The 19,261-nt window shown below is 50.4% G+C and overlaps 1 protein-coding gene across 2 annotated transcripts in view; it reads right to left on the bottom strand.

The window, feature by feature from the left end:
* The window catches only part of Cmip (c-Maf inducing protein), a 198,383-nt gene that overhangs the window by 24,225 nt on the left and 154,897 nt on the right, over positions 1-19,261 (bottom strand). For both annotated transcript variants that reach the window (XM_027410781.2, XM_027410780.2), the window contains exons 5-9: positions 18,993-19,034; positions 12,692-12,754; positions 8,468-8,548; positions 4,518-4,621; positions 2,542-2,646 (exon numbers count right to left, since the gene is read on the bottom strand). In XM_027410781.2, the coding sequence (XP_027266582.1) occupies positions 2,542-2,646; positions 4,518-4,621; positions 8,468-8,548; positions 12,692-12,754; positions 18,993-19,034 (395 nt within the window). The remainder of the gene's footprint in view (positions 1-2,541; positions 2,647-4,517; positions 4,622-8,467; positions 8,549-12,691; positions 12,755-18,992; positions 19,035-19,261) is intronic.

The following is a 19,261-nucleotide window of genomic DNA, read 5'->3' as shown; positions in this document are numbered from 1 at the left end:
TGGTGAGGAAGGAACGGGATACCGGCTTAGCCAGCCAGATCAGCCAAATCAACCCTGGCGATCAGTGGGGCGACAGATATCGCCCTCACGTCCGCTGGGTGTCTTCCTTGATTGCTCTCCACCTCATCTATTGAAGTAGTCTCTCATTTGAACCCAGAACATGCTGACTTCCCTAGCCTAGCTTGCCAGCTTGCTCTGGGGACCCATCGCACTGTTAGGGATTACAAATGGCTGCCAGGCCCACTTTTACATGGGTTCTGGGGATCTGAACTCTGGTCCTCACACTTGCGTGGCAAGCACTTTACCCACTTGAGCTCCACTTGCTACCAATACCATCCCAGGGGAGCCCCTTCATCTTCAGCTTCCCTGTCTCTCGTCTTAGCCACACTAATTTCCCTTGGCTCCTCCTCTGCAGGGACCCTCTGTCCATGAGTAGACAGACCATGGGCAATTTAAGCAAGCAGACGCCCAAATCCCCCGCCGAAAACGTCTGCATGTAACTTCAGCAGGCTGAGTGGTTCTGCAGCAGGCGTTCAGGACCACAGATGGAAAAAAATGCTGCGATGGCCAGCAGCCCTGTCACCACTAGACCTTTGCTTCTCCCTCTGCCTGGACACGTCTCTGGTGGTCTTATCTTCAAGAGCGCCTCCCTGAAGGACCCTTCTAACTTTCTTCGGGCAAGAGTTCTTAGTTCTGGCCAGGGGAGTCCAAACACCACCAAGACCACACCAAGTAATCCAGAATGGCAGCAGGGGCCTGGGTATCCTTTCCTCCTTCCTTTTTTTCTAAGCTGCACAGACCCCCATCCTGTGCTGGCAACAGGCCAACAGCCACTTCTCCGGGACAAAGGTGCCCTGATCTGCAGCATCAGCCAATTGCCTTGGTGTAAATCCCACCTCACATGACCCCTGGCTGCCAAGGTGACATCACCACCAACTGTGGGACGGGACGAGATGTACATCCCAAGACAGACAGGAGCCGGTATTCCTCTGGGAAGGGGCAGCCTTTGAGCTGACCCCTGGGATGTGGCCCCGCTTTCCAAAACAAGGAAATGGTTCGTTATTGCCTGAGGTCTCCTGGTGATGTCAGGACCAGGACCAAGAACAACAATCCTCTGCTCTCCTGCCCTGCTACCTAGAAATGTCCCTTATTTGTCACAGCCCCTTTCTGTTCTTCTCTGACTGCTGGTTTTAGAAGCCATTTGCCCAAATTCTGTGACCCCAAAGGCACTGGGGTCTTTTTGTTGAGAAAATGCTTCAGTACGTGCTGTTTCCCCCTCCCAAGCTCTGATGGTGCCTACACAGTGTGTGTGTGTGTGTGTGTGTGTGTGTGTGGTGTGTGTGTGTGTGTGTGTGTGTGTGTGTGTGTGTGTGTGTGTGTGCGCGCGCATCGTTTCAACAGAACAACTGGGTAGCTGCAGCAGACCCCACCGTGCCCTGTGCATCAGCCTTTAATGACCGAGAAATCCACTACAGAAAGATGTTCACAGATCAATGGCACCTGTGTCCCTCTGTAACCCCTAAACAGCCTCAACCAGGGCAAATGGCAGAGGGGATGAAGAGACAGAAGTATGCCATAACCAGTCACTTGGGTCAGGGGTCCCAGCTGAAGGACATAGCAGCTGCCCACAGTAGTCACACGTCCCACCTAAATCCTAGGCTCTTACTCTTCCTGGGGCTCCTCTCCTAGGCAAGCATCCCCCTGTGGCTCCCTCACTACCCAGTTTTACCATGTGCATGTCTGTCTCCCCACCAGACAGGTTCTGGTGTGGTCAGAGATCTATGTGTGTCCCCCAAGAACACTCAGCCCGCGGCGGGGGAGGAGAGAGAGAAAGAGGGAGGAGAGAGAGAGAGAGAGAGAGAGAGAGAGAGGGAGAGAGAGAGAGAGAGAGAGAGAGAGAGAGAGAGAGAGGGGGGGGGGGGGGGGGGGGGGGGTGTATGTTCACAGGCACAATGCAGTCGCTTCCCAGCACTGAAAACTACTATTCTGCAGCAGGCTCTCGGGAGTGGGGGAGTACAGACCATACAGCAAGACCCAAGTTCCCAAATGGCAAGGCTGGGACACACCTTAATACCCTCTCCCCTATGCACACACAAGTGCACACAGGTACAGGTGCCGCACAAGCATCTGTTTCTTTCTTTTTTTTTTTGAGACAAGTTCTCACTATGTAGCCTTAAACCTGTAATCCTCCTGCCTCTGCCTCCAGGGTGCTAAAATGTCTGAGCAGTCCTTTACCCCATCCCCTCAGTGTGTCACCCTACCACACAGTGAGCAGCCTTCAGCACAGGATACCCCTGGAACTAGAGCCCAGGTACCTTGTGGCCTTGCAGTTACTGATACAGGGTATCACGTGGCCTTCTCAGCCCTATGCCAGGGCTGGGCTAACACCACTGGGCTGAGGCATCTGGCAAACAGCATGAAGTCAAGGCAGCAACAGCCACTCCCCCCTCCCACCAGAGAGGGGTGGCGAGTCACCCTCTTCAGTAACACATTCCCAGGACAGGGTGGCACTGTGCCCCCACCCAGCCCACTAGCACTGACCTGTTGATGAACTCTTCGTAGCAGGAGTAGATGGCAGCCAGGCACACAGCCACAAGGTTGGGTAGGACCCGAGGATGTGGGCAGTGCCCTGTGGGGCCATGCATGCTGGAAGAGAGCAGAGGGAAGGTGAGGAGGCTGTGGAGTAGCTGTTGGCCTGAGGAGGAGTTGAGGTGCAGAGGTACTGCCCAGGTGTGAGACCACCTACTCTTCCAGCCCTGTTGAGGACAGGTAGAGAGTCTGTGCCATGTGGCTGGTGATTCAGGCCTGCAGACCTGGCTAAGAATGGGCAGAGCTGGGGTACCAGCTGAGGGACCTGGCCAGCTGCTTAGACTATCTCTACACCTTGAACTGTGTGAAGAGAGACAGACCCTCCTCAATGGTGACAGTGAATCAAACCTAGTTCACAGAAGGATGCAGCACGTAGTGGCTCTGTCCTGAGACAGTACCATTTGTACAGGTGTTTCTGGAATGACTATTCATGACACAGATTTACTCTTTTTTTTTTTTTTTTTTTTTTTTTGGTTTTTCAAGACAGGGTGGCTTTGGAGGCTGTCCTGGAACTAGCTCTTGTAGACCAGGCTGGTCTTGAACTCACAGAGACCCGCCTGCCTCTGCCTCCGAGTGCTGGGATTAAAGGCGTGCACCACCAACGCCTGGCCAGATTTACTCTCAAAAGTGTGTTTTGTAGATTAAAAAAAAAAAGTCATTTAGCTGGACGGTGGTGGCACACACCTTTAATCCCAGCATTCGGGAGGCAGAGGCAGGTGGATCCCTGTGAGTTCGAGGACAGCCTGGTCTACAGAGTGAGTTCTAGGACAGCCAAGGCTGTTACACAAGGAAACCCTGTCTCAAAAAACCAAAACCAACCAAACAAAAAAATACCCCAAAACCAATGTCACTGAGGTCACCGTAGCTGAACACAGCACCTCCAACATCACTGAGTTCTTAGTAATATGTTAGTGACTACTGTTTGTCATGGAAGTCTCTGTGCCATGGTCCTTATCTGTAAAATGGTCTGGCCTGTGAACCCAGGATGATGTATGCAACCTCTGTGGTAAACTGTCATCACAACAGCTGTCACTGAGTCAGGCCTGCCCTGCCCCCACAGACCACACTAGGGACTAGAAGGGGACCCTGTTAACACCAGGCCCTGCAGAAGAAAAACCTGTCTGAGTCCCTGTGAGACTGCAGTGAGTGCAGGTCACAAACCCCAGTTCCATCACTGGATCAATAGGCTCTTTTTATTTCTTTCTTCTTTCGGAAGCAGGGTCTCTTGTAGCACCTGCTGGATTTGAACTTGCTATGTAGGCAAAAATGACTTTGGACCTCTGATCCTCCTGCCTCCACTTATCAAGGGCTGGGACTAAGGACTACACCATGATGCATGGTTTCTGTCATGCTGGGGACTGAACCCTGGCTTCAAGCAGGTTAGGCAATCTGCCTACTGGGCCACATACCCAGCCCCCAAGTCAGGTTTTCTTAAAACGCAGGGCAAATTAGTACACTTCAGCTCACTGGGATTGTCACTGGATGGCAAGGATACTGAGGACCTCAATCCACAGATGAGGTAACTGAGGCATGAGAATATCTGAAAAGGAAAGCTAACAGTACAGGACAAGGTGAGATGGCAGTGATGATGTTTTTGATCCTGGTCCTTGCTCCCACAGCCCCTCCCAGGGGGAGGGGGAGACACAGGGGCAAGAACATGATTTAGGGATTCCTATACAGGAGAGTTAGGGCTTTCCTCATGTGTTATCTGCACAACAATCTCCCAGGATCATAGAGGCAGAGTGACAGGCTCCCCGTCACACAATAAGCAAGTAGCTGGGACCACACAGGGCTGGGAGAGTCCAGTGGAGAGCCTCCTACAAGGTGAGACCCAGTTCTTCCCTGTGTATCATAAACCAGGTAGGTAGTCTGGAGCAGGGAGAGGAGGGGTGGGTGGGTGGGTGGGTGGGTAGGTAGGTGAGACACACCTTTGAATGAACTTCTTTACCACTTCCATGCCTGCATTGAGCTCATTCAGAGCAAGAATGTACTCCTGGGTGAAGAGCCTCAGCCTTGGGCACTTCCCAAAGTCCTGCAGAGACAGCAAAGGCAGAGTTACCAAGGCACGGCCAGCAGGAACTGGGGAAGGGAGACATCACACTCCCACTCACACCTCCAATGACTCCCATGGTCAGAAGGGGTCCTGGTACAGGCTGCATCTTCCCAACCCACGGCTCTGCTGGGTAGGCTTATGTCTCGCCTGGCCTCTGGTTGCCTTGGGAAACAGTTCTTTTGTGATAGCCACCTGAATCTCTGAGCTGGTGTCTGAGGCACTCAGCAGCCAGAAAGATTGCAGTGCAGAGCAACAGAGCAGAGGAAGGGTACTCATCTCCTGGGGTTGGGAGTAGGTAAGGTGGTTCTGGCCAAGTATAGCTCTACACACCCTACCATAGGAGTGAGCAGACACCAGCTTCCTCCTGAGCGGAGGTGTGACAGGGGAAGCTGGCTTCCGAGTAGGGATGCGCCCAGGCACAGTTGCTCATGGGCTTCCTGTGGTTTAGCAGACCCCAGATACCCCTAGCCTCTAGAGCAAAGAGTGTCTGAAGACCACGAGCCACCTTCAAAGGCATAGGGAGAGCCAGGAATGATGACACACACCAATGATCCTAGCTCTTGAGAGGCTGAGGCAGGAAGTTTATGAGTTTGAGACCAGCCTGGGCTACATAGTGAGACCTATGCACAAATGAGGGTCCTAGTGGTAACTGGGAGCTGGAAGGAGATGTGGGCATTGGGTGTGGGTGTGCAGGAGGCAGCCAGCGTGTAAGCACACAGCCAGGGAAGGGCAGTGCGGGTGCGTCACTGACGGTGGGGAAAGGAGGAGGCTGCCCACTTAAAAAGTGCTCCTAGCCTGGGGGACAGCTGCATTTAGATCCACAAGTGTCCATCTGTGACTGTATTTGGTGCTTAATTATGGGCCCTGGCCAAGGACAAAGGGATTCTTCCTGCTCTAGCTGAGTGGCATAATGGGAGAATGACATCAGCAGGTGTAGGCAGAGCAAGCCCTACCAGGAGGCACAAGCCAAGTACCTAGAGTGGCCCAGGGGCTTGGTGAGTCCTAGACTTGTCTAGAGAAATAGGCAGTGAAGGAAGAGAGAAGCACTTTTAGGAAAGGCCCCTCGGCCTTACTGTCCATCTGTGCTCATTGCTGTGCTCAGCTACGGATGGGATGAGGAGGGTTGACAGGTACCAGTCCACACTGCTCTGCCTCAGGGCAGTGAGAGGAAGGTACACTCTTGCTCCAGTTCTGGAAAAATGATGTATTTGGCCAGCAAGACGTCTCATGGCTGACATTTGGTGTCACCCAATTCATCTTCCCCCGCTCAATGGAACCTATTGAAAAAGCAACTTGCAGGCTGAGTGGGAGAGCCCTGGATTCAACCCCCAGCATAAGAGTAGGGGTGTTGCTTTACTTGCAGTGTGCTTTTTTTTTTTTTTTTTTTCTTGAGACAGGGTTTCTCTGTGTAGTCCTGGCTGTCCTGGAACTCACTATATAGACCAGGCTGGCCTCAAACTCACAGAGATCCACCTGCCTCTGCCTCCCAAGTGTTGGGATTAAAGGTGTGCGCCACCACTGCCTGGCAGCAGCCCCGTTCTTTCAAGTCATTTGTTTACACAGGGGAGGAACAGAACCCAGGGAGGAGCTTAAGAAGTGGGCTGGAGCACGAGCACACACACACGCACACGCACACACGCATGCACGCACGCGCACTCATGTACACATACAACACTGAGCTAGGAACGGAGTCCTGCAGGGAGACCTTGAGGCACTTCATCTTGCTTTCCTCTCTAGGGAAATGACCACAGCGCCCCATTGTCTTACAAAAGGTGACAAAAGCGGTGTGGTCTCAGTCTGTCAAGTCAGTCTGGGCCGTTCTGAAGGACCCTGTGGAATGAAGGTGGGTGAACCCATCTCTAGGGTCACATGAGTCTCAGGTGAATCCATCTCAGGTCCCTGAGCCCTGTTAAGGATGTGTGGGCATGAGACTCCAAGTCGTGCTCTACATCTCCCGTTCTTTCCTTGGTTCCTGTCTATGCTCCCTGTCAGTCTGTGTATGGCCAAGATCCACCAAGAGTCAAATGTGACCCAAATAATTAATGCCCCATGCCTGTGGTGGCTGAGGGGGCAACCCTTAAAGGCCAGGCCGGCAGATGATGTAAATTATGCATTTGCCCTGGAGTTATTTCTTATTTGTATTAAAAATATTATCCCATGGTCACACCTGAAAGCCCATGAAACGAACCAAATACAAGGCTAACAGTGCATGGTTGAGGCCTTGGAGGCCAGACTGTTGACTTTTTCCCTTTAAGCCCCCTCCCTCAAAGAACCCTTATGAAATAAATGTTTACTGACTACCAGTGAAAACCCAGAACTGCTTATGTCCATAAGTAGCAGGATCTACTCATGGTACCCACATGGTTTCCGGTTGCTCCTACTGCCTGGAGCACTGATTGGCAAAACTCTCACTGATATTGCATGTGTGCTGCGCTTGATTAATGATGTCTGTCATGGAAACAGAAGGTGCACCTGTCAAGCACTTTCACTCTTGCCTGGGGAAGGGATTGGGTTATATTCACACCTCCAACACTCGCAGGGGCTTGCTGTGGACACAGGATAGTGTGTGGCACATGAACTGACTTTCCAGGTTGCCCTTTCTCAGAGGCTTTTCATATGCCCAGGTGACATTAAAAGAACACTTGAGGTGTCCTGACCTCAGAGACTCACTCCCTACATCATGAACACTCACAATGACACAGACCCTGGTGACCCTGCCCAGTCTTTCTGGTCCCAGACTTCTATGTACATAATGTCAGAGAGCTGTCAATGAATTAACGACATCATGGTGTCTGGCTCTAAAATGGTGCCCGATAAATCTCCAGGAACACATTTGTTATTCTTATGCCTTGCCCGTGTTTTAGGCTTGTGGTCAGCCAGCAGCTCTTGCTTGTTAAGTCTCACCTACTCTACATGTAGTACTGAGAAAATATTTGCCATTCTCACATTAAGTGCTATACAGATGATGAATGCCAGATCTTCAAAGGGAACAATTAAATTCTGCCTTAATGTTTTCAAAATGAACTAACCTCTACACCGTTTAGACTTCCATACACTCCCCACTAATGTGTAAGCCCCTACCACCTTTGCTTTTAGACAGGTTCTCATGTAGAACAAGCCAGCCTTACATTCATCATGTAGTTGAGAATGACCCTGAACAGACTTGCCTCCTGCCTCCACCTCCCCAAGGCTAGGATTACAGGGGTATATTACCACACTCAGTTTATGAGGTGCTGGAGACAGAACCGAGGGTCTCATGCATGCTGTACAAGCACTCTACTAACCGAACATCATCTCCAGCCCTCACAATGTCCTTTGTTTTGGTGTGCCATCTGGGACTGCAGATGACACTCAGTTGTCACGTGTCCTTCCTCTGGCCTGGGCCTGCTGCTCAGACTTTCCTTATTTTAATGATCTGGGCAGAGCTGAAGGACATACTGTTTCCTAAGATTGGACTGGGGTGACAGGCAGGGGGAAAGACCCTCAGGGTGAGGGTGCAGCAGTCACCACTGTGATGTTGACATTTATGACCAGCCAAGGCCACACTTGCTAGGTTCTTCCCATTAGAGCTGCTCTCACCCTTCTCCACCATGCCCATCAGAACGAAGGAAGTCACTGCACTTGGCCATCCTTTAAGAGTGAAGAGTCCCACTCTACATCCTGGAGAACAGTGTACTGTCTATATCCCACAGTAGGGACCACTCTGTATGGAGGCCACGCCCCCAGCCACAACATCTATTCTCACCTCTTGGGAAAAGATTTTTCTGCCTGTTTGAGTGAAGAAAAACAGTCCTGGAGAACAAGCTGCACAAATCTGGCACTTACCATGTTATGCTTAAGGATCCTCTGAACCACCGGTGTGAACACCTCGATGACCACCATGGACCGGGGCCGCTCCCTGCAGTGCTAAGGAGAGAGGGATACAGTCAGCGCAGGCTGGGGGAGCCCCACCCACAGCCCGATGCTTCCAGAGGCCAGAGGATGTTACCAAGCCCAACAAGGATTTAGTTTCCCTTGCTGAATGTTGCTGCAGCTTATTTAGGAAGAACACATGCTTTAGAGCAGCAGGCTTAGACTCACAGAAAAACTACAAAGTGGAGATGTGCCACAGTCTCCCCATCTGTCAACCTGTCACAGTACCGCGATGCACTTGTTGCAGGTGGTTAGCCTACACCAGCACGTCACAGGGTCCTTAGTCCAGTCTGCACTGGGGTGCACATTCTGAGGGTCTGTAGCCAAGGCCAAGGATATGCACTACCATGCCAGTAGCATATACTAGTTTTGCCTTGAACTCTGTTTACCAGCACCCTGCCCTTCCTCCAGCCTTTGCCTCCCTAGCAGCCTGCCCCTCCCAGAGCTGTGTGCACAGGTTAACAGGCTCGGTTAGAAGTGTGGAGACCTGAAGAGTAATAGATTCTTTTATGTAGAGCCCGAAGGTGACTTTTATGCAATGGTTTTAGTGTGCTGATTTTGACAGTTTCTTACCCATGCTGTCATGTCAGCGCTCAAAGTTTTGGGTTTTGGAACATTTTGGATTTCAGATTTGTGGACTATAGATGTTTAACGTATAGCTGAAACCACAAAGGCACACAGCCTGTGCAGTATGGTGTCCCAGAGTGGTAACGCTCATGGGTTGTGAGGCTGGTGTTCCCTGCAGGATGTTTGCAGCTTTGCTGCTCTTTTCTCCCTTCCTTATTTGAGACAGGCTGTCCTCCTGCCTCAGTCTCCCCACTGCTGGGATTACAGGTGTGCACCACCACACCTGGCTGCTCATTTGTTTGTAATTCTGAGTAAGAGTCCCCTGATGGTGCTGGGATGATGACTCAGTAAAATATTTGCTGGGTTCCATCCCCAGAACCCAGGCATGAGGTGAGAGGGACAGCTCCATGGTTACCAGGGACTTAAGTTAGGAAGGTTAAGCTGCAAAAGATGGGAATTTGGTTCCCAGCACCCATACTGGGCAGTTCACAGCCACCTGCAACTCCAGCTCCAGGGAATCTGGTGCTCTCTTCTGGTCTCCATGGAAACCCATAAATGTTAACAAGTGACATACATTTACACATAAATAAAAATGAAAATTGGGGAGGCAGAGATAGGAGGGGGTTCCCTGGCCAGCCAGCCTAGCCAATTGACAAGCCCCACATCAGTGAAGAAACCATGTTAAAATACAAAATCTGCCAGAGGAAAGACACCTGAAGTTGTCTTCTGACTTCTCTGCATACATGGACTCATGCACACACATGCACAGAACCCACGCATAGGCTGACCACAGTTAATTTATCCATTCACTTACCTTGGTTACTTTAAAGTTCTGGCAACTGACTAACCCTGTTATACATATCTGTGGGTGGAGTTAGGTTTCTAACTCAACTGGGTGAAAACCACAGAGCATCTTGCTTTTCTTTTGTTAGAGTAAGGGAGAAAAAATGGACAGGTAGGATCTTTTGTTGCTGTTGGATTGACCTCGAATGTTTAGGACTATTTCAGATGGGTCTGTTCTGCCTCAAATGGTATTCCTTATGTAGGATCCAGCAGGCCTGTCTGATAAGTTGAAGAACATTCTAGGTGTAGGGCAGCCTCTGACTTTTCAGTGGCTGCTGTCAATATCTTGTAGAAGTTCACAGGCCAAGCTTGGCTCATCATAAGCGTCCCTCACACTTGTATTTTTTAAGACAGGGTCTCACATAGCCCAGGCTGTCCTGGAATTTACTGTGTAGCCAAGGATGACTTTGATACCCCGATTCTCTTGTCTTCATCTCTTGAGTGCCAGGAATTAGAGATGTGAGCCATCACACCCAGCTTTATGCAGTGGTAGGAAGCAAATGCGAGGCTCAGTGGGTCTGTGTTAGGTAAGTTAGTGCTCTATCTAGTAGCTACGCCCTCCATCCCCTGGTGCCTTTGTAGGGGAAGCTGCAGCCACGCCTTCTTAGGGGCTGGCTACAGGAGTACCTGGGCAGGCTTGTGAGGGCGTGGTCAGAGTGAGTAGGGTGTCTGCCTTTCGGTTTCGGTTTCGCTTTTGCTCTTTGCTTCTTGCTGTACAGACTACCACCGGCTGGCTGGTTCGCTCTGTAAGTAAGGCTTTTCCTTATTAAATACCCTTATATTTCTACCTGACTCCGTATTGGTAATTTCCTACAATATGCCTTGTTTTTGAATTGAAGGCGAAGTACTTCCACTGAGCAGACAAGCTCCCTTGCCCCACTGACCTTACCACACTGACCTGCTTGTACATATGAGCCCCTTAGTCCCAGAGGAGTTCCATCAGCAACTCTTAGAGAGACCAATGGACCTGGGAGAAAGAGCCCAGGGCTTTTCTGGGAAATCAGGGCAGTATCCTCTGACCTTTGTGTTTGAGACCTGGAAGTCTAACAGGAAGGACTGTCTGGAGACTCCTCAAAGAGGCCCTGGGGGCTGGTGGGGAGGGCTTTGTACTAATAAAGCTCCACTCCCTGGACTTAGCCTCCAGGGGGAAGACAGCCTGAATCCCCATGGCACTGGCCAGATTCTTGCCTCTTCCATTTAGGGTCCAACAGGGACTGCCCAAGGTCCATTTTCTCCTACTTTACTTCCTGCTAGCAGGAACCCCAGGGGAAGACTTACTTTAGGGGTCTGGTGAGGTTGCTCAGCAGGTAAGGGTTTTTGCCACCAAGCTGACAACCTGAGTTTGATCCCCAAAATCTGTAAGGTGGAAAGAAAGCACCAACTCCAACAAGTTATCCTGTGACTTCCACACACTCAGCATGGTGCATGTGTGCACAAACACATACAATAAATAAATTAATTTTTAAAAAGACTTTGAACAAAGGCCAATTTTCTGGAATAAGCATTTGGAACTATGAGACCAGGAGAAACCATAAGCTTGAGAGGCCTGCATGGGGCTTGTATGGATGAAACCAAGAAGGCTGTGGAGAAGCAATTGGCCAATTGATCCTGCAGGAGACTGAAGTCCAGGCTACTCTATCTGCCTAGGAGATGAGAGTGAATGTTAGAGCAGAGGCCTCTCTCCTGTGTGGGCTTGCCATGCTGGTGGATGCTCGACCCTTTGGGCCAGAGGGCCCATTGCCTATACCGCATGAAGAAGGGGTTTCTGTGCTGGGTCATGAACTGCCCTTGGATGCCTTGGGATGGCCAATGTGTGAGTCACTGGGAAAGGTCTCCTTATAGCAGAGCCAAAGAGAACACAGACTTGCCCCATTTTCCAAGCCCCGCCCCCAGCACTCTGCTGCTGGCCAGCCAGGGGACAGAAAAATGGGGTTTCCACCCAGGACCCTGTTCCTGCTTCACATGCTTATTTCATGATGGATATAGTCTACATGTTCCCAACAGGAAGCACGGGCTGTAGAAGGGGGCAGGGGCCCCACATGGTACTTAAGGGAACTATGGAGTGAGGACAAAGTAAGTCAATTTGCAGGGCTATGACATGGCACTGCTGGGGAGGTGAGAGATGCTAGCATGTGTCTTCCTAAGGATATCAAGTTAGTACAGTGTGTACACACACACACACACACACAAAAGGGGGGGGGCAGACAGGCTTGTGTGCCAGCCCAGCCCCCTAGGCTGCTGAGCTGTTGTTCTGGGAAGGCCCTGTCCCCTGGTGTGGCTGGCTATGTTGCATACAAACTGCTGTGAGGTTGGCATCAGGTCCCTGGGCATGTTGCCCTGCTCTGTGGCTCCTCCAAGCTGACCTGGCACATGCTGCCAGTTTCCCTTGTCCAGGGAAAGCCCTGCAGCCGGGCCCCTACCCTGGGCCAGCCAGTGATCAGAGGAGCCTCAGCTAAGAATAACCCAGCTCTGACGTCAGGAATCCAGAAGACTGGCTGCAAGCTGCCTCCCAAGACAGCCAGGAATAGTCCACAGAAAAGCCAGACGCCTGGTTCTTCCTTAGCCTGTCTATCAGAGGACAGCAGCCCCAAGACGGGTACCTGCATGCCTCCTGCTCGTACCTGGGACCCTGCCCAGGCTGGCATTCAAGCAGTGCCTTCAGACCCACTCTAGCTTGCACACCGTGGTGGCAGTGGCCTTTGGTAGCCCACTGCAGTGATACTATACCTTGCAGAAGAATTCACAGAGATCTGGTGGTGGGTGGTTATTTTCCAGCAGAGGCGCAATTGCCTACAAGAAAATGAACAAGCATCAGTCAGCAGGGCTTGGTGGGGTGGGGGTGGGAGTGAGGTGGGGGTGGGGTGGGAGTGAGGGGTGTGGTCTGCAGAAGAGAGCTACTTGCAGTGAAATGAAAACGTCCCTCTATCCTCTGCAGGGTAGAGCTCCTTTCTACCGTTCAGACCAGGGTTCCAGAGTGCAGGAAGGCTCCAGGCTAGACCCAGAGTGACAATCTAATTTTAGGGGCTTCGTGCCTAGCTAACATTTATCCATATGGCCTTCAAGACCACAACCCCTGACTAAGCAGCAGGACATCTTATTGGTTGAACACAATGCCATTTTAAACAAGGGATCTGGGGAGCTAGAGAGATGGCTCAGTGGGTTCAATTCAAGAAGACCTGGGTTCAATTTCCAGCACCCTCATAGTAGCTCACAACTGTCTGTAACTCCAGTTCCAAGGGATCTACCACCCTCATATAGGCAAATTAATGTACGTAAAATAAAAATAAACAAATCATTTTTAAAAAAGTAAAGATGGGATCTGGGGATCTTCTATGTTCCTATCACTGGGGGAGCTGAGCTCCTGACACCACCCTTAGGGATGAGCACACGGGCTGGGCAGAATCCTGGCTGAGATTCTGGTCTTGCCCCCTCCTAACAACTATACCACTGGAGCAAGTGGCTTTGTCTCCAATGCAGTCCAAAAGTCTCCGCAGTCAGAGAGCGAGGTTCCTTAGCCACCAGGTTGACTGCTTTGTGGGGTGTCAGTCCTGTGCACTATAGCAGGCCCAGCAGTACCTGTGGCCTCGCCTTGCTGAAGGTGACAACGCAAACCATCTAAGCACGCACACCTCACATTAAAGAAGGGTACACCCTTCCCCCTTTGAGCAACTGCTTAGCAAGTCTCCTTGGGGCTCGCTGTGTCACACTAGGGCCTGGCTGGTTCTAGAGGGATTGTGGAAAAGGCTGTACAGGTCAAAGAGTCATCCCAGCTTCTTGGGAGGCTGAGACAGGAGTCTGGAATTGGAGGGTTGGCCTGCGCTACAGAGTGAGTTTGAGGACAGCCTGGACATAACAAGTTACAACAAAAAAAAAGTGCCGAAGTGCAGCTCGGCACAGCTCACCTAGTCTGTGTAAGGCCCGGGGTTCAATGCCAGGTGCGGGGGTGGGGTGTGGGGTAGGGTATTAAAAGACTGAGATTGCTGGTGACTCAAGTGGGAAGTCCTCTGAGATGAAGCTGCAACCACTCAGACTAACAGGCCTCTTTTGTCAGTCCTAGACTATCCATCATAGTAGTCACCAGCCCCAGGTGACACCTTCCATTTCAAATGACATAATATGAATGATTTGGGGGAGAAAAAAAAAAAGATCATCATCTTGTCACTCTGGCTCCATTCTGGGTCTGCTGCTGGGCAGTACCAGGTAACTCAGGTCAGGGGTCCCGAGCCCATCGAAGGGCAAGGCTCACCTCTCACTGTCCCACCCCAACATGGAGCAACTGCCATGCAGATAACAGAGTTCCAGAATTTACAATGGTGGTCTTCAGTGCCCTACACCAGCCTCTGTGTGACTGGAATTGTGTGGCTTGTCTATTCACTGAGAATGAAGACTGAGTTCGGAGAGGTGAAGGCACAGGCCCAGGGTGCACAGTTGGCAAGCAGCAGAACCAGGGACTCGGAGCCAATGAGGCGACCTCACGTGTGAGTTACTGTTCATTCTAGGTATAGACAGCTCCACTCTTCACCACGGAACAGACCCAAGTATGGGGACAATTACTACGTTGAAGGAGAGACTGGGCAACGAGGGACTGCATGATATGGAAGACAGCAGTAGGCCTCCCTGTGACCTGACCAGAGCCTGGCCAGTGCCTCAGATACACACTGCCTTTCCTTTGCCTCCTGGAAGCAGACAATGCCCCACTCTTCATCCCAGGGCCAGACAACTCAGCACAGCTCTGCTGGTTCAACAAAGGGAGGCTTCAGATCACAGTGACAGCAACAGGATGGGAGGCCCCTTCTCTGCCCATGAGGCATTACCCATGCTCTACTCGAGTACCAGTACAGGCCAGGATGTGGTCCCCTTGGGTTGGGTCCTTCTAGTCCCTTCATGCCAGGCCTCCTTCCTTCCTAATGGAAGTGAGTTACAGTGTGGGATGGGGGCACTGTAACTGTTTAGCACTGACAGCAGCTGTCAAGTGCCATGTCCAAGCCATGCCCTCACCTAATCCGTAGCCCACGGGTACAGATAAAGAGAAGGAGGGTCAGGGAGTTCACCAGGTCTTGGCTGGTCATAAAGTGATGACTATATTTAAACATATTGATATACAAGCAAGCTCCCATTTTTGTGGAATCATTCTAGAAGCCAAGCCCTCTGCTCGGCACGTTGGGTATGATGGCTCAGAGAGTCCTGAGCAGCTATAAGAAAGGCACCAACTGGCATTTTACAGAGTCTGAGCCCTGAAGCCACTGGACCGGAAAGGACAGCGGTTAAATAAAAAGAACAAGCATGTCCAACTTGCAGCCCTTAGATCGCCATGAAGGCAGTTCACAAAATCGCCAATAAGAAACACTGTATTATGCTTAGAGGGTTAAGGGATTGCTGTGCAAGCTTCATCACCTGAGTTTGGCCTCAGGAACCCACATAGAAGGGACAATTGAACCAGCTCCACAGAGTTGCCTGCCTGCTGCTGACCTCCACACATACACCACGGCACACAGCTCCCCTCTACCCCACACACGCCATGCACACACACAGTATGAAAATTCAAAACATCAAGGTTTTTTAGTAATTATTTTGGTAACTCAACACACGGCTCCTAAGCATGAATTTTGCAGATGACAATGCTGAGCCATGATGTCAAAAGTTGGACACGCCTGCTAGGGGCATCTTTATAAAGTAAGTCGTCTCATGAGGGTGAATTGGTCCTAAGGGGTGCCTGGTACACTCTGAGATATTCCTGTTCCAAAGGCCTCTCGAGAGTGAAGGCCAGAGAGGAAGGATTGTCACACTCTGACAATGCCCAGGGTGCCTTCAAAATGAGGAATTTCCCTCTGCAGATATCACGCAGAGGGAGACGCATTTGCTCAAGAAATTTACAGAAAGGCCTGAAAGGATCTCCAGGCAACATTGACAGGTGGGGTGACAGATGAGGAACACGTCCCTTGTCACACTGCACTCATGAAGAAGCTGTTACTGCGGGTAAGCAGCCTCTGAAGATGGTGATGGGAGACGGCAAGACCATCTTCCCCTCTTTTTTTTTTTTAGCTCTAAGTATAGAGAATCTAGGCCTTCACACACATTAGTAGGAGGGGAGTACTCTGCCACTGAGCCGCACGCCCAGCCCCTCACTGGCTGGGGCTCTACCGCTGAGCCCCTTTTTATTTTTTATTTCCAGAAAAGCCTCATTAAGTCGGCCAGCCTGGCCTTGAACTCATTATGTAGCCCAAGCAGGCTTTGAACTCGTGATCCTTCTGTCCTCAGTCTCCTAAGTAGCTAGGAAAATACACCTGTGCTACTAGGCTTGGCTCAAAACCTTCTTAATAACAACAACAACAACAGCACAATGAAATACTAGCAATATCAAAACTAAGTCAGCCCTCTATCAGCGGGCTCCTCACCTGTGTTTTCAACAACCACAATCCAAATTATTTGGAGAAAAACAAAAAAACAAACAAACAAAAAAAACCTGTGTCTGGACAGAAAGTAGACTACATCTGCCATTGTTCCTGAGATACTACCACAGGGCAACTGGCTCCTGTTCACATTGTAGCAGATGGTCTAAAATCTAGAGATGAGGTAACACACACAGGAGGATGTGTAGAGGTTATGAGTCAATGCCATCCCATCTTCCATCAGAGACTTAGACACTTGTAGAGTTTGATATCCTCAGGGGTCCTCAAGTCACCCACAGGTCCCGAGGGTGACTTTTTTTTTTTTAACTATCTTGAACATTTTTTCCCTTTCTGTTTTTTTGGTGATGCTGGGAATTGAACCAAGGACCTTGCACATGCTAGCTAAGTGTCCCAGGCATGTATGAATGTGCACCATGTGAGTTCTGGGTGCCTGGAGTTCTGGGTGATTGTGAGCCAGCACGGGTGCTGGGAATTGAAATTGGGTCCTCTGAAAGAGTAACAAGTGCTTTTAACTGCTGAGCCATCACTTTAGCCCAGTGGTTCTCAGCCTTCCTAATACTGTGACCCTTTAATATAGTTCCTCTTGTTGTGGTGACCCCCAACCATAAAATCATTTCGTTGCTACTTCATAACTGTAATTTTGCTACTGTTATGAATTGTAACGCAAATATATGATATGCAGGATATCTGATATGCAGCCCCATGAAAGGGTTGTTCAACCCACCCAAAGGGTCACAACCCACAGGTTGAGAACCGATAAGGTCTAGCTCAAGGACAACAACTGTTTTTAATAACACTAAAATTTTTTCATGCAGGCGGCAGAGATGGCTGCTCTTAAGAGGACAGGGTTCAGTTCCCAGCAACAACAGTGTGGCTCGCAACAATCTGTAACTACACTTCTAGGGGATCCAATGGGTTCTCCTAACTTCCATGGGCACAGCCGTCACATGGTACACAGACATACATGCAGGCAAAACACCCATACACATAGATACACAAAGGCAAAACACCCACACACATAAATACACACAGGCAAAACACCCACACACATCAAGTAATAATTAAAAAAAAATTTTTTTAAAGATCTTCATGTCTAGATGCTCTGAGCTTGAACCTGTGTTAGCATTAAGTCTGCCTTCTTCACCATCATGGAGAGCAGGCCAGTGCAGGATGTGTGTGCTAGCCTGCTGCCTCTGCTGACACCCAAATGGTAGCCACTGATGGGTTTTTTAGCTTGGGGATCTGGTTGGTGAAATAAAAAAAGCTAACTCAAGTTCTGCTGGAAAAGTATATACACAGACAAGGACCAAGCGCTGCTATAGGGGACCGACTCTCAATAGACCAACTATGAGGACAAAACTCTGCGCTGGAGGAGGCTCCAGGAGATGTGGTAAGGATGTTAAGCCCTCATGATGGTGGCTGTGGCAGTGAGAGGATGGATGCAGTAGGCTCACGTACAGACTGGAGACGGGGAGGGGAAGGGGTAAGGAGAGGCCTTAATGTGGCCATTCTAGCCAGGTTCCCCAGAATAAGCTTCTCCCTAAAGCTTTTATGAGTGCCAGAGTTTCATCCTCCCTCTAGGTGCTGGAAGGCGGGTGGCGGGAACCAGGCTGGCTTACCTCATTCTGTCAAGAGCAGCCAAAGGCAGGTGCACCAGCTAAGCATCAGGTGATAGACCAGGGGAAACGTGCAACTGATCCCACAGAGCTAGTGAAAGGACAGCAGCTCACCTCCTGGTGTGCACACAAGCCTGGCTTAGCTGCATGAGCCCAAGGGGGCACTGGGGCTGGCATGTTACTCCCGAGGCTGCAGCCCCTCCTCAGAGGCTCACCCTGTTCTTTCCAGAACAGTGTTCTGCTTCACTTCCAATTCTAGTCCTGTTTCCCAATTTCCTGCTCTAGCAATGCCGAAGCCTCCACAGTGCTCCATGTTCTTTAACCTCTGCACCTTTGGCAAACTCCTATTGATGCTTCAAAGACCAGCTCAGATGTCACTGTCCTGGGAAACTTTCTGGCTCTCTCTCCTGGATTCTGTCACTCCACTCTCCACGCTATATACCTCTATTCTGCAGCAATCACATTTGCCTTTCTACAACAGATGAATGTGATGGTGGGTTGTTCCTACCATTTGTGGACTCAGGTAACAGAGCAGGACATACATGCTATAGGTGCAATCCCCTTTTTCTTTTTTTTTCATGACAGTATCTCAGAGCTTAAGATGGCCCAGGAAAACATCTTACCCGAAGGTGCTTAGGACACTGCTGAATTCTCAGAATTCAAAATTACTGAATGTACTAGAGGACTTTAATGATGAATTAATTAGGGAACATAACCAGGGCAAGAAAGATCGGGTTGACCTGGCCAGTAACAGGGTGATGGCTGTAAGGGAAAGTCATACCCCCTGGAGACTTGGGAATGAGGGTGACAGAGAGCTACTTGCAGTGAACCCCAAAGACTGACCACCACAGCCATTTCCAGTTATCTGTGCTCTGCACTACATCCTGAGGCAAAGTGACCCATCAAGGGCTGGGGCTGTGCTGCAGCCTGGTGCTTTAGGAGGGACCTCAGACTGGGCTTCAGAGGGATGGGGGATGGGAGGGAGACTGGCAGGCTACTTACCACAATGATGCTCTCGTGCTCCTGAGTGGTCAGGTTTGTGTTCTAAGGGATCGAGAAAGAAGGAAAGCACAATCAACAAAAACGGGCATTTGATCCCAAGGATCCTTAGCACGGCAAAAATATTTTCAGTGCCCCCACCCCTCACCCCCAATCACTTCTTCACTCAACATATCAGGCCAACTCTGGGACAGGGCAGGGAAGTTATCCTAGTTATCTTAAATTGGCAATTTAACACAGCTCAGGTTGGCCTGTGGGCATGTCTGTAGAGG

The sequence above is a fragment of the Cricetulus griseus genome, chromosome 3, assembly GCF_003668045.3.
Source record: "Cricetulus griseus strain 17A/GY chromosome 3, alternate assembly CriGri-PICRH-1.0, whole genome shotgun sequence".
NCBI classification, from domain to species: domain Eukaryota; kingdom Metazoa; phylum Chordata; class Mammalia; order Rodentia; family Cricetidae; genus Cricetulus; species Cricetulus griseus.
The sequence above is the reverse complement of the archived record's forward strand: the minus strand, read 5'-3'. Positions and strand labels throughout refer to the sequence as shown.